Source organism: Phodopus roborovskii, unplaced genomic scaffold (assembly GCF_943737965.1).
Source record: "Phodopus roborovskii unplaced genomic scaffold, PHOROB, whole genome shotgun sequence".
NCBI lineage: Eukaryota > Metazoa > Chordata > Mammalia > Rodentia > Cricetidae > Phodopus > Phodopus roborovskii.
The window spans coordinates 13,939,287-13,954,426 of NW_026126460.1; the positions used below are offsets into that span (position 1 = coordinate 13,939,287).

General features: G+C 37.6%; 1 protein-coding gene across 1 annotated transcript in view; it reads left to right on the top strand.

Moving 5' to 3' along the window:
- Positions 1-8,092, top strand: part of Cps1 (carbamoyl-phosphate synthase 1) — a 104,568-nt gene extending 96,476 nt beyond the window's left edge. Inside the window, exons 35-38 of the mRNA XM_051190403.1 lie at positions 3,690-3,749; positions 4,786-4,898; positions 6,173-6,302; positions 7,011-8,092. Of these exons, the coding sequence (XP_051046360.1) occupies positions 3,690-3,749; positions 4,786-4,898; positions 6,173-6,302; positions 7,011-7,109 (402 nt within the window). The 3' untranslated portion in view covers positions 7,110-8,092. The remainder of the gene's footprint in view (positions 1-3,689; positions 3,750-4,785; positions 4,899-6,172; positions 6,303-7,010) is intronic.
- Positions 8,093-15,140: the final 7,048 nt, after the last annotated feature.

Consider the following 15,140-nt stretch of genomic DNA (forward strand, 5'->3'; position numbering starts at 1 on the left):
ACTTGCTGTATGTAACAACCTTGCTAAATACATATTTCTCTTCCCCATTGTAACCCCTTACTCATATGATCTCTTTCTGTACTTCTTATGTCAGAGCCTACAGTCAAGTCACTCAGGAAGTCTGAAATATTTTTACCATCAATTTTGTGTACCTAGGACTTAGAAGAAAGGAAGAGTAAGGATGCAGATTTTAACAAAGCATCTTTGTCAACTTAATAGCCATGTGTACAGCTTTTTTTTTTCTTTATCAAGAATCCTTCCACAGTCTAGGGCATTCGCAATGTGAGAAGTGTAATATGGGTCTATGAGACAACAGAATCGCCCTTGATTTTTCCCTTTAGTGGTTGTGGCCTCCGTTCATCCTGTCACAGTGTATTTTTAGTCACTCCGAGAAGGCAATCTGCCTTGTTTTGAGGTTTTCTAGAATACCCTTTAACAACGAGTGATTTATTCTAGAGGAGATGGAGTGCACTCTCTGTGTTTCCCCCTCTGATTGGGCTATTCAGTAATGCTGGTGAAGTGGCAGGCACCAGCCTGACATCTGGGCTTCAGCGCTGCTCAGAAACACAAAGCAAGCGTTTATTTGAAAAGACGACTCCAAGTGACATGAATAACCTTTTATCTTCAAAGAGCCATCATTAGGAACAACTACACAGTTGTCAATCCAGGCAACCCTGTAGCATCCACAGACATCACTTAGTGTTAACTTGGCTTTCTCTTCTGCAGCCGGAAGTTGGCTTACTGTGAAAATGATCACCGAAGGAAATAGATATTCATTCCAGTTTTAAAGGAACTCTTTTCTTATAAACATTTCCAAGAGCACAAACTAACTTGTACTCTTCACCTCTACTAAGGAATGGATTCTTTCATAGGTATTTTCAATTGGCTTTTAAATCTGAGGTTATTCAGATGTAAGCTGACAGCGGTAATTTCTTTTTTTGTAGAGAGGCGTTTTATGTGTCACAAGTGTTCAATACATGTTTGATAGAAGTTTATAATGTGTCTATGGAAGCCAACACCCCTCACGGGAAGGCAGAGAGGTTCCCTAGGTGGGAACTGCCAATACTGTCATGTTGGATATTTATCTTTTCCACTTGGGGAACAGCAGTGAAATAGCTCCATAATAAGGTTCTGCCTGGTATCTGCAGGTCCTAGAGGACTTGCTGACTTCTTTTATTTTAAAGTGGCAAAGAAAAAATATTGGATTATGGTATTCCTCCCTCGACATATTTCATTGGGACTTTGGTCAAGGTTAGTACATCTTGACCTCAAATTGCAAAATGAGTGAAGGATAGCCCATCCAGCCTCATTCATTTCCACTTCTAAACTGAAGTGTACATCAGAAGGACCGGCAGGGTTTGAAAACTGTGTATGGCAGGGATACCCACCCGATGCAACCCATCTGGATGTAGCCTAAATTTTCCTACTTTTAGAAAGTTGGGATGATGCTGATACTATTGCTTTGGGATGTCTGGGAACACCTTACTTGTGCCAGTTCATTTTAGAAACCCAAAAGTGAAACTGGTTAGCACATTATTATTATCGCCATCTTCTCAGTGACTTTTTGATAAAAGGATGTTTAAGAGACTGAGAGTCATTAGTTAAGTGCATGCCTAATGCACCAATTATCCAGGCATTAATGGAGACCTCTCTTATCATTTAGTACAAACCCAAGTCTGTTATGTGTTTATCAGAAAGTACAGATGTAATATTCCGAGTAGGGGGATTTAATAAAATGCAGAAATTCATTTAGCATATTCATGTATGTTTCTTACAACGAACCTTAAACTATGAGTCATATATAATGGGTCATCTTATTTACCCCTTGCTTCCTTGATAAGATCACACTTGAGCATACAAGTGTCCTGTTCTGCCTAGTGTATTTCTTAAGACATTGCTGCATACTGCTTTAAATTGTCCCAATGTCAGTCAGTAGGAATTATTCTATTTTCTCTATTATTTTTTAATTTTATTTTTATGTAAGTCATGAACTGATGGTATCTAAACTCATTTATTCCTGTTTAGTCCTGAGTGGAAATAGAAAGCTATTACCCTGGGTGTGGTTACAATTCATGTTATAGAAGGCTGGCTTGAATAACTCCTGTGCCTGTGTTAGCTCAGATTCATTGCATTGCATTTATCTTTCCTATTTTCCAGTGTTTTTGTCTCAAAAACAGCAGTTCTTGGATTGAGAGAGTCAGAATCTAAAAAGATTTTATATTTGAACATAGTCTTTGGAGTCATTGCCTAGGATTTAGATCTATTCTCAGACAACCTTTGCATGTAAATATTAGGAGACTCTATGGGCCAAGCATTATAAAAATTGTACAAGGATCTGGATATTTTCTTGATCATAATTCTTAGTTTTTAAACTTAAAACAGGAGCATATCCATGCCTTTTTCAAACATCACTAATGCGATTTGTACATCGATCATTAGTTAAACAGAACATTTTGTTTAAAAAAGCCAGCAAAAATGATCTCATTTAAAGAAGAACAGGTATGCTTTTAAGCTTTTGTGATTTTAAATAGCTTAGGTACTAAGACATTCATGATAATAAAATCAAGATCAGAATTCAATCTTTGGGTAGATTTTTGTTGTATGTCTCCTTAAAATTGCCTTGCAAATACAAACTCTTAAACACAGGGACTATTTAGAAGTGGTGAACCCCTGATGACAATGGGCAGGGATCTGGGGAAATCAGGTCAAGTTAGGGTCCTAGGAAGGATACAATAGCAGGTTGATAGCAGCTGTCTGAAAAATGAGCTGGGACATTAGGAAAGCCCATGTGGGTATGGGAGTATATAGTGGGAAAGATGGTTTGGGTTATGATAAATGGTAAAATAACCCCGGATTCAGTTACTAGGTTACAGGGACAGGAATCTAGACTCTGGGAAGCTAGGAAAAACAGCAGCTATCTTAATGCTAATGATACTAATCCATATTTCTTGAGAACTGTTATTATATGAGAAACTGCTGATCTGGAGTATGAACATTCTGTAGTGATTGCTAATAAATTACTGTACCGGACAATCACAATGACCCAATACCACAAGTATCATTACCATGGCACTGAAGGGATTAGGAGACTACCTCAGAGAAAAGCTAAATCACCCAGGGAGACACAAGCTAGTGAGCTGTGAAGCCTCAAGAGATAGGAGTGTTATCATCTCTCATTTAGAAGTGAAGAAGTACGGCCAAGTGTTCGGAGCATACACTTCTAGGGAATGATAAAGCCAGGATTTGAAGTGGAACTCCGTACTCTAGGGTTTCTTAGCAGTGAGGGTTTCTAGGACAGTAAGTGAATTATTAAAGACAGTGTGAAATTAGAACTCACCAGTGACAACAGGTTACTCGGAATAGCAAAACAGTTAGGTGCCCACAAGGTTGACTTGGTGTTCAGATCTCAGTCTCCCTAAGCAGGCAAAGACATCATGCACAAAGAAACAATGTGGATCTAAGCAACGATGGCGAGGATTCAAATTGAATGAAAGGGCTCAAAGATAGATGGAAGACAGAGAACAAGATAACAAAAAAGGAATTTCATCTAGATTGGAGAATACATAATTTATTAAGTACAAGGCAACATATAGGACTTTCTTTTGCAGTGGTGGGAGGGACACATTTTGAATGTGCCAAAACAAAGACAATATGTATCTAGAAAGTGAATTCTGTTAATTCTTTTCCAGCAATCATTTCGTCCAAGATTCCTTGGTGTGGCTGAGCAGTTACACAATGAAGGATTCAAGGTATACGCTCTTAGTTCTTTTATTTTTTATTATTTTAGAGTAGCTTTCTTTGAGCATTGAAATTTGTCCATGAAATAAATACTGCAACCAACAGGAAACCTGCTTTTTCAATTTGGAAGATTTAACTAACTTGACCATTTCACAAATTCCACAGAGGATTATTGGTAGTTTATGATTGTTGGGGGAGAAATGTGTCCTTTCTTTCAGTGTTGTAGCCTCTGGTAAATTGTTGTGTATACAGTCAATAGCCTTCCGTGCACCCTAATTCTTTGACAAAAGCAAAGAAACTTTAAATTCAGTGGGTTACGCACAGAAGAAAACCCTAAAATAGGAGGGTATTTGTTGAGAAGATTTCTAGTGGAAGAAAGGAGTGTCAGAGAGAGGAATGTGGGTGAAAACAGTTAAAACTGATTATATAAACACTAGGAACTATCAAACAATAAAAGTTAGAAAAATAAACTTTACATAGAATAAAGTAACTGGGAAGAGTAAGTTTGACAGAATGACTGCAAACTGAATCCTAGTTAGGGTAAAATCTTGGCAACTTTAATCGAAGCATAATTAGGATGCTCACCTGTGTATTTCTGAATCTTTTCTTCCTCTTGATTCTGTATGGGGTCATAGTTTCCAGCTGTTACAGTTACAGGCAGTGTCTTTGTAGCAGACCGCTCTGCACATAGCCTGGCTCAGTTAAACAAAGTTACTCCCACAGTTCAGACTGGGTCTGTAGCCGTGGAGTTCATGGACCTCATAAAAATAATTTATAAGCTATGACTGCTATGACTTTTCTTTTACAAAAGCAGTTACAACATAGACTCCTAAATGTTTCCTCACTGAACAGATTTAAAAAATATTTGAGGTATCTCTGCCTGGGATTCTGAGTTCAAGTGGCTACCCTCAGTACCAGGCTTCTTCCATAGTGTTGTGTTGTGTTGTGTTGTTTGTTTGTTTTTTGCCTTCTTTAAATTGTGGTTCCTATGTTCCTTCATTAACAAAGCCTCCTTCTTTATAGTAACCGAGTTTTCTATTTTTGCAGCTTTTTGCCACAGAAGCCACATCAGACTGGCTCAATGCCAACAATGTCCCTGCCACCCCGGTGGCATGGCCATCTCAGGAAGGACAGAATCCTAGCCTCTCTTCCATCAGAAAGTAAGAACTGAATATCTGTCTTCCGAACTGGGGAAAAATAGAAAACAGTAACAGTAAAGCTGGAGATAAATGGTGGGAGGTAGTATGATGTGAAGCTCTCACCTCATTTGCTTTCAAATCTTTTCAAAAGTTTGTTTGGTTAACAAAATTACAAATGAACACACTTGTGGGTGATAGTTTCATTCTTACAAAAAGTGAATTACTACATGTGTGCACCTGTATATGTGTAAAAAACATCTCTCAGATACTTCTAAGTGCTTGATAGATACAAGTAAAACTATGAAGAATGCAGTGCTTTCTATATAATGCTATATGTATGCACAAAAGGTATGTATATGCACACATGTAATTAATCATTTACATTTCACTGAGGATGAATCAATGGACCAGTCAATTTATTGAGCACTTACTGCATGAAGAAAACTGGTGTAAGCATTTTGACAATGTTTTAAACTAAATGGTTGTTTCTTAGGCCATTGCCTCCTGATAAGACACACTGTGTGAGGCTTCAGGAACTGCAGGGCATCTGTTGTTAAAACTAAATGGGAAGAAGGCACAGGGAATTCTTCTCTGCTACTCTTGAATGTTACAATTTACCCAATAGCTAAAACACTCTACCTTATGCAGTATGCTATTTATTAAAGGCTGTTAAGAAGTCATTATGAAATGAATGAAAGAATGTCCTCATGTACGGACCTTAGAAGCCTTCCACTGATCTATGAGTCCCTTGCTTAAGAGTTTGGTAAAACGAAAACTAGCCCTAAGTTCACACTTTTGGCATTTGAAGGCCTCTTTGGTTATGTTCAGCCAGTCCAATAACAGGATGTGATAGAGGTTGACTCACAACCAGGTAGTCTCCTGCTTCTCCTGCCAGGTGATGAGAAGCAGGCAGAGATGGATGCAGTATGTGGTGAGGAGCTTGGAGATGGAAGGGTTTTTTTCAGTGCTAGTGGGATCACCTCTTTGTAAAAACAATGTGAGCACCTATCAAATTGGCAATTCTTGTTACGTTGGGTAGTGTTTTCAAGGGAGAACAGTGTTTTGCGTCCTGTTAGACTTTTGCCAGAATTTTTTTCAAAAACACAATAAAAAAAAGTATAATTCCCCAGTGAATGCAACTTGAACATCGGCTTAGACTAGAAAAGAGCAGGCGGCAGATGGCTGGGTAAATAGCATGGATTTACATGGCTAAGAGAGGAATTTGCTTTAGTTCATTTGAACTAATAATAAAATGGACTTTGTCAACTGTAAGTTTTTTATTTATTTCATTTTAGATTGATTAGAGATGGAAGCATTGACCTCGTGATTAACCTCCCCAACAACAACACCAAATTTGTCCATGATAATTATGTGATCCGGAGGACTGCTGTGGACAGTGGGATTGCTCTCCTCACTAATTTCCAGGTATGTTTTCATTCTTCCTTTAAATATAAGGCATGTATAGGTTAGTTCTGGATGTCCTCTCATGTGGGTCTTTCTGCATCTCTCTTTCTGTCTGTCTCAGTCTGTCGTTCACGGAGTGTTCGGAACAGAGAGGGATATTTTTTAACAGAATCTAAAACAATGGTGTTAATATGGTTGTTTGTGGTGTTACTTGAAGAGTTGGAGAGTAAACAATTGATATGATCAAAAGCCAGGGATAGGACTTGTTCCTTTGTGACCCATTCAATCATCCTATGAGTACAAAAATATAAAAGTAAATGAAGACAGGAAGTGCTGTGTCCTCATCTCCAAGTGACATCCATTGAATGAAAACAATAGCTTATTGATCAAAGGTGCAGATGTAACACACATGCTGTACCACACAACACACACACGTACACACACACACTCTGTATGAAGCACATCCACTTTCATGTGGATATGAGCCACCAGGATCTCTGTGTCCTATTTTTCCCCGCTAAGTTAATTTGAATCCTTATTGAGGGTGGGGTAACTTTATTCATGATGAGTCTGAGACATAGGGAAGTCTCTGGGAAAAAAATTACATCTTTTCATACCATACCTTGTTGAAAATCAAGAGAAGACCCTGTGACTTTTCACTCCTAATTCATCCTGCATTCACTTTGATCTCTTTTGGAGGTTGCTAACATGCTTGATGTTTTCTCTCAGGTGACCAAACTTTTTGCTGAAGCTGTGCAGAAATCTCGCACTGTGGACTCTAAGAGTCTGTTCCACTACAGGCAGTACAGTGCTGGAAAGGCAGCATAGAGAAGAAAACGTCCAGTGAGTTCATCCTTGAGTCAGCATGAGCCACACTGCTCCAAAAGGACCATTCTCAGCCTATCTCCAGAAATACATGTTGTTGTCAAACTCTATTTTGGGTTTCTCTGTTCCTAACAGTTTGTATCTTTAACCATTAAATTGTCAGTCACTGTTTCAAAGCTACCAAGTCCCCCACAAGTCACTGTTCTTCATAAGGAATTCAACAATCCACACCTTATTTTGTGTGGACTTGCTTTTAATATTTCATTTCATGGTGCTGATTAATAGTGATCAAAGTAAAGAAAGATGTTCTATCTGCTGAACTCCATACTCTAAACATACTCTTGTTTTTAAAGTCATGTCTGCCACACCCAGAATTTACTAAGAGAACAGATTACCATGAAAATCTGTTAAAATGTCTGTTAAAATGAAATATGAATTTAATTTATGAATGGCATCATGTTTGTGTAGTAGTTTTTTTTTTACAATGATTCTCACATATTTAGCCAATCTAGGGATATCATTTTCCATAATACACAGTGTGAGACCAGATTTCTTTGGTGGATACTTGCTTGTAGTTTTTGGAGGATGTCAGCAGTTGGCAGAGAACACAGAGGTGGTGATATTCTTGCTGAATTTTAATACAAGCAAAATGAAATGTCCAGAGTCATGACATTTACCCTCTGCTCAAATTTTGAAACATTTTTGAGTCACTGTTCCTTTTTGTATGATGGATACTAGTGATCATCTGAATCTCCCCTGTGTTCTTTACCCCACACATATTAGACACATGATCCTTTTGTAGCATGGATTCTGGTGATTGTCTGAGTCTCCCCTGAAGTCTGTATTCCACATATTCTAAATATAGGACACCCATTCCTTTATATACAAGATATTTTTCTTTCAAGGTAGCCTTTGTTGCCTTTAAGTGTTTTGGTTATTACAGTGCTTTAATGGTGAACTTTTAAATAAAATACTATTGAGTGAAATGCAGTTGAATTGTTTTTATTTAACAAAATAAAATATGATAACTTAAAACAAAACTATCACACTGAAGTTGGACAAAGCAAATCAACAAAGGAAAAGGGTCCAGAATTAAGGCATAAGAATCAGTGATCTACTTATTTAGACATTTGGGAATCCAGTGAGAATACTAAGCTGAAAGCCATAATATATGCAGAGGACCTAGTGCAGACCTATGTAGGCCCTGTGCTTGCTGCTTCAGACGCTGTGAGTTTGTGTGAGCTTTGTTCAGTTGATGTCGAACACCTTGTTCTCCTGGTATCATCCATCCCCTCTGGCTCTTACACTTTTTTCACCTCCTTTTCCATGGGGTTTTCTGAGCTCTGAGGGGAAAGATTTGATGGAGACACCTCATTTAAAGTTGTGTATTCCAAGGTCTCTCTCTCTCTCTCTCTCTCTCTCTCTCTCTCTCTCTCTCTCTCTCTCTCTCTCTCTCTGTGTATGTGTGTGTGTGTGCAATGTCTGGCTGTAAGTCTCTGTATTGGTTCCCATTTGCTAAGGAGGAGCTATCTCTAATGATGGCTGAGCAAGCAACTTATCTATGAGTATAACAGAATATAATCATCAGGAGTCATTTTCTCATTTTCTTATGTTTTTCTAGATCAGTGGTATTTGGCTTTACCCTAGCTCTCTGGGCAATTCAGTTTCTGGTTCTTGGTCACCCAAGCAGTATTGGATATGGGTTCTATCTCATGGACTGGGACCCAAGTCAAGTAAATCATTTAAAATAAAAGGGTGTGTGGTTGGGTTGGTGTATATGTTTTTTCTCCTCCTCCTCCTCCTCTTCTTCTTCTTTGGTAGCCATCAGAGTATCTTCCTTTATCAAGGACAATAGAACATAGGGATAAATGTTCTATGCAGGTACCAGCTGGACTACTCCATATTCAATAAGTTGTGTGCTTGTTATCTTTAGCAATTAAGGTTTGCCTTCATTTGTGGAGAATAAAGCATTGTTTTGGAAATAACCTTAGTTTTTTGGGTATTTCTATGGGACCTATTTGGCCAACAATTCATTTGAATGTAACTTACTCCTGGCACTGGAAGCTTCATTTTGTCATAAGAGCTGGCCAGCTGGAACTCTGTCTTCCCTCTTTAATCCCAGGACTCAGGAGACAGAGGCAGATGGGTCTCTGTGAGTTTAAAGCCACCCAGGGCTACATGAGAATGAATCAGTCTAAAAGAGAAACAGAGATCTTTGATCCTAGCACTTGGGATGACACACCTTTAATCTCAGCACTAAAAAGGTATATAAGTCCAGAGCTCAGGATCTCATTCAGGCATTTGGCCTTCGATCTTAGGCATTCAGTCTCCAGCGACACTAAGGATTCATGGAGCCATGATTGCCTCAGCCTAGGTGGAGGTAAGAGCTAGTGGCTAGCTACTTTCCTTTTCTGACCTTCAGCTTGAACTCTAATATCTGTCTCTGGGTTTTTATTATTTGTGTTATAGTATTTCACATTTGTTTTCTCTTGTTCCTGAAACTATTGATGAGGCCTTCATACTTTATTTCTGTGATCTTGTAACTATGCAACCACAACCAGTCATTCATTTGCCTGAAAATATTTAATGAGGCTACAGAATATTTTGTGTAGGATACTTACTCTCTGGTAGCTACATATCCCTTCTTATTAATCAACTATCTTTTACTAATTCAAACCCACCACTGTAATAGGAGCTGTATAGAGTTCCTACTATTTCTAAAACAGTTCTAAATAACTCACATGAATTAACTCATTACTTAAAACCTGTGAGTAATGTTTGTAAATACTAGATATACAGAAGGCAAGTGGCGAGCTTGTCGTCTAAGTTATACTAGCATGATACATGTATATGTATATATATATTATTCATTATATACAATATATTAATATACCATATATAATACAAATATTATATATAAATATGTATATGTATAGCTTCTCACAGTGAAATAAATATCTGCCTGTAGTGATCAGGAATGGACATTTGGGGGATGTGACTTCAGAAACTGTTGTAAACAATAGGGTTTTCCATTTCATATTAACTTGGAGCCATTTGTAAAATACAGTAAAATGAGAAAAGTAGTAATAACCAAATTGTGAATGAGTTTGTTTTTTGGTGGGGGTGGACCATTCACACCTTCTCCATGGTGCTGAAAATGAAGTTACATTAATTTTTGTTTTTGTTGTCTTTCTGTTTTTTCCAATGTCTTTTTTGTAAGACTTCAATGAAAATATATATTGTATTTACAATTTTTATCTTGAAGAGAGGACTGCAAGGATAAAGGGACTCTTGTGTACAGATTTAGTATGGCTTTGTCCTCTTGTAGAGATTGATTATTTTTTTTTCATATAAACAAGTTAACACATTTTTAGGTCTCTCAGTTTGCTCCTTTCAAAAAGTACAATCAACACTGTGACAACATTCATAGTGCTGAGCAGTAAACTGAAGTGCTATTTCCATATTAAGAATGTAATAGCTTCCAAAGAGGATGGACTCTACTGTGTGGGGAAGAAGGGAATACAGCCAGCTTCTGAGATGAAGAGGAATAAAGAGTGGTCCATTTATAGATCTGGAATTTTAAAGCTTTGGAAAGGGAAGAAGAATATTTTAAAAGTACTTCTGTGAAACTTTCCTGTTAGGCAGCATTCCTGATGGAAACTTCTTTAAAAACCAGCTCCAGCACTCATTTGTCTCAACAGCTGCAGGTACTTGAACCTCGGCTTCTACAGTGTCCACAGCCTCTCGAACAATGAAAGTGGAAATTATCAGAGAAACAAACCATGTCTGAATGCAGTTAAGTGCTCCATAATTACACACCAGCGTCACCATTTGGCTGCTGGTTCAGCTCCCCTGCGGGCACACGTGCCATACATGCTCTCACACACCCAATCAAACCCACAAAGACCGTTCATTACATATTGTTTCAGACACCCTTAGCTTTAAAAGACCAGCTCAACTTTATTCCTTACATCTTTCTATTACTGTTTCTTTTCCCTTTGTTCATATATATATATATATACATATATATGTATGTATGTATACACAAATATATATATATATATATATATATAATTTTTAACATTTCTATTTTTCCAAATGACTATCACTGTGCTGTTCTATCAGAGGTGTGGCTATTAGAGATTGTAAAGTTAATATAGAGGGAGAGGGTGGTGTCTGGGCCCTTCTAAGTGGCTCCCTGGGTTCTTTGAGAAATTGGTAACAATTGTTTCTCCATTTTCTCTTGAGCATAATGGAGAGTGCAAAGACTCCAGAAAGAACTTATGTACCTACAGCTCTTGATATCAAGACAGCCATATTGAAAAAAAAAAACATAGTAAAATTTAGTACCATTTATGCTTGCTTTTTATTAAGTAAAGACCATATTTATGTCTTTACAATGTTTATTTTGTAAAGGATTTATATCCACATGGAAAATGACAATCCCTCAATAGAAGGAAACAAACCTGAATTTTCTGGGAATAGTAAAGGTCCATTTTTCTAGAAACTTCAAGCTTACTAAATTATTTCTTTTTAAGGTTTTCCCTAGCAGAAACCCATAAGCCACCAGGAGGAGCTTTTGATCATCGAAGGATGTACTCATCCATCTTGCTGAGCAGTCATAGATGCTTATGTCTCCTAAAAACACTTTCTCATACAAAGCATACTGCCACTTGGCAGCTGTAATTAAAACAGGATATCCTCAACTTGCGGGAAGGGGAGAAAATCTAATTTTAAACTGTGTTATTGAAGGAGAGAAATAACTTGAAATTTTGATTTGGTTTTGTTACTAAAGAATATATTCTAATATCTTCTGCACAGTATGTTTTCCCTTTTTGATATTTATACACGTACAGAAATCTACTTTCAGTTTCTTAAGGTGTGTGTGTGTGTGTGTGTGTGTGTGTGTGTGTGTGTGTGTGCCTGCACCACACAACTGCAGTTTTCCACAGAACCGAGAAAGGGGGTGTTGGAGCCTATGGAGTTTAAGTTACAGGTGGTTGTGAGCTAGTCCATGTAGATTCTGGGTGTTGACCATTGGTCTTATGGAAGAACAACAAGGGTTCTTAAACACCGAGGCATCTCTTTAGTTTTCACACACCAAGAAATTCCACTAGCAATCTTCCCTCCTGCCCATTCTTTCTCTACAATACGCCCCCCCAGATACAAAGGATGCCAGGATTTTGATGTCTTGAGTTTAATAGGAAAATTCTAGTTGAGTATTTTCAATAAGTCTTTATAAATTTCTTCACAGAATTTTGTAAAAATAAATTTATATAAGACAATTAGAAAGGGAAATTAATTTATCTTTCTTCCAGTGAACTTGCATATAGATCCCTTCAAAAATGTTCTGTAATTATGGAGATACAGTGCCATATTGTCATGGTATTCTCCAATTTGGTATACTTTCTTTTCTATTCCCAAATGAAACTATCTAAGGAGCTTCAAGGGAAAAGGTGTTTCTCTGCAAAATATTAGTGAGTAGGAGTTAATAGTTTTTAAAAACCATGAGGTTTATGTGTTTCCTATAAAGTAAGCTCAACTTGTATTCACTGGATTAGAATGAAACAAGCCTGTCTAACCTGAGTCTCTCAGCATCGGGGAAGCTTTCCGAGCAATCACATTGTGTTCAATCTTTTATCACCAGCCTCAGGCCCTGTGCAAATGCTGTTAGTTTCAGAGGTCCTTCACTAACCCAAATGCCTGGATCTGTTGAAATCTGGCTCTGTAGGGCCCTAGGGACTTCATGAAAGCAGATGCTTCCTCTTGAATGGTCCCTGGTTTACCATACTGTGTTTTGCTGTATTAAACTCTGGAAAGCTGGTTTAAACGTGATTTTATTGGACATACATGGGAACTGAAGTCCTTTGATGGCTGTAATCTTGGGAGTAGTGTTAATGTTACAGATTTAGTTTTAATCAGTATGATTTTCTTTGATCCAGTAAGATGAGTCTCATAAGTGATTTTAGATAATTTTTAACAACCCTTTTCTTCAACCTATAGCTGAGAAAATAGTCACGAAACTCTTATAATTGTTGAGATTTATGGAAGGTAGGGCATATTTATTTTATTGACTGTAGCATTTTTGATAAAACAATATTTGCGTTCAGATGTGTTTGATTATTAAAATTAAATTAATCCTCTCTTTTTTAGTACTAGATCTTGCCATCTCTTAGGGCATAGGAACATGAACCAAGGTGGCTTCTTCTGAGCCTGGGATCTCATTCTTACTCTTCATGTATTTAAGGAGTTAGAATTGTTTGTGGGCTCTTGTAAAGAAAATGTCAACATGGTTGTTCCAAAATCTTCAACCTACTTATTGTTCAAAGTTACCTGGATCAACAGGATGTCTTAGATTCTATTATTGTTGTTGTAAATTAATGAATGCTATTGTTGGTCTCAATGCCAACAGCATTAATCAATGTGCTGACAAAACTCTGAAAAGGTATGCATACTTTCACTTAGTCTTTCTTTACTTTTATTGGCCCACAACCACAGTCTAATCCCTTTAATATTTTTAGGCTTCCCATTACATACCCTTTCTTATTTTTTTTTTTTTTTTTTTGTGCAGGACTATCCTCTGACCTGAACTACAACCATCTTCAGGAGTCCACCTTAGTCATAGGCTATGAGAGATATAGCAGGTATTAAAGAGTGCTAACTCTTAATAGCCTGCTTGTTCTCTTACTCAGACTAACTGCACATAATTTTCTCACTTTCACCTCAGAACAAGTTCAAACTAAAGACATTTTGTAAATAGATCATAAATTTAAAAACCTTTATAGCTATGTACAAGGTCAGAGCAACAGATGTCCAACTAAGGTTTCTAAGAAAAGCATATCCATTCTTTATTTGCCAGTCTACTAACAATAAATCTCTGTCTTAAAGTTGTCAGTGGGCACTGTGTTCTCCCAGTCTTGCTATCGTTTTGCTCCTATGGTCTTGGACACTTGTGTTGCCATGGTAAACAGTTTAGCTCCTTATCACTTCCCATAGGAATGTGATTTTAAACAATAAGAGAAACTTTGTTATTTCAAGGCTCCTGAAGGAGAAGAGCTTTCAGAATAAAAGAAGAAGAAGCTAGAGGAAGAAGCATAGAGAAGTTAGTAGTAGGATAGGATTATTAGTGTAGAAATGGTACAATAAAGAGCACAGGGAATAAAGAGCACGATCCTCAAATTGTGTGTGAAGTTACTAGAGAAATCTTTTACCCCCTCCTTTGATCCTGAGCTGTTTCACCTTTGCAACTCTGGGTAGAGGCTGGAGCAGGTTTCTTAGCCCTTACACACCTGGGCCGTTTTTGACAACACCATCACAGCCTGTATTGTTGGCTGCTGCAGTTGTCTTTAGAAAGGAGGGGAAGAAATTCATGAGACTTTTGCTGAGTATCCAGTCCACTATCCTAGGTAGCAGTATGCAAGTCTTCCCTAATTGTACATAGCATTAGGGCCTCTTGAAAAAGCTAGTGGATATAGTTTGAGAAGTATCAGGAGAAATATCTGTAGATACAAGTTTCTGTTTGGCCCAATCCCACAGATATTTAGTTCCAAATAAACACACAAAAGTTTATATTAATTACAAACTGTTTGGCTAATGGCTTAGACTTCCTGTTGGCATCGTCTCTCTTAATTATTAACCCACTTCTATTAGGCTGCGTATCTCCACATGGTCTTGGCTTACCGATGATGCCCGGACCTGTTGCTCTCACAGCAGCTACATGTTGTCTCTCTGGTGACTCACTTTCTCTATGTTCCTCTTCCCAGAATTCTCCTAGTCTGGTAGCCTCATCTTTACTTCCTGCCTGGCTACATTCTGTCTATCCATTGGCCAAAACAAAATTATTCATCAACCAATAAGAGAAACATATGTTCATAGCATATAAAAGACATCTTCCATCAGAAGTCAATCTACATAGCAATAGGGGATTGTCTTAGTTACTTTCTTTTGATGTTATAAAACACCATGACCAATATAACTTATGGAAAACATTTAATGTTTGCTTATGGGTTTTAGTTTGAGTTCATGATGTCAGAG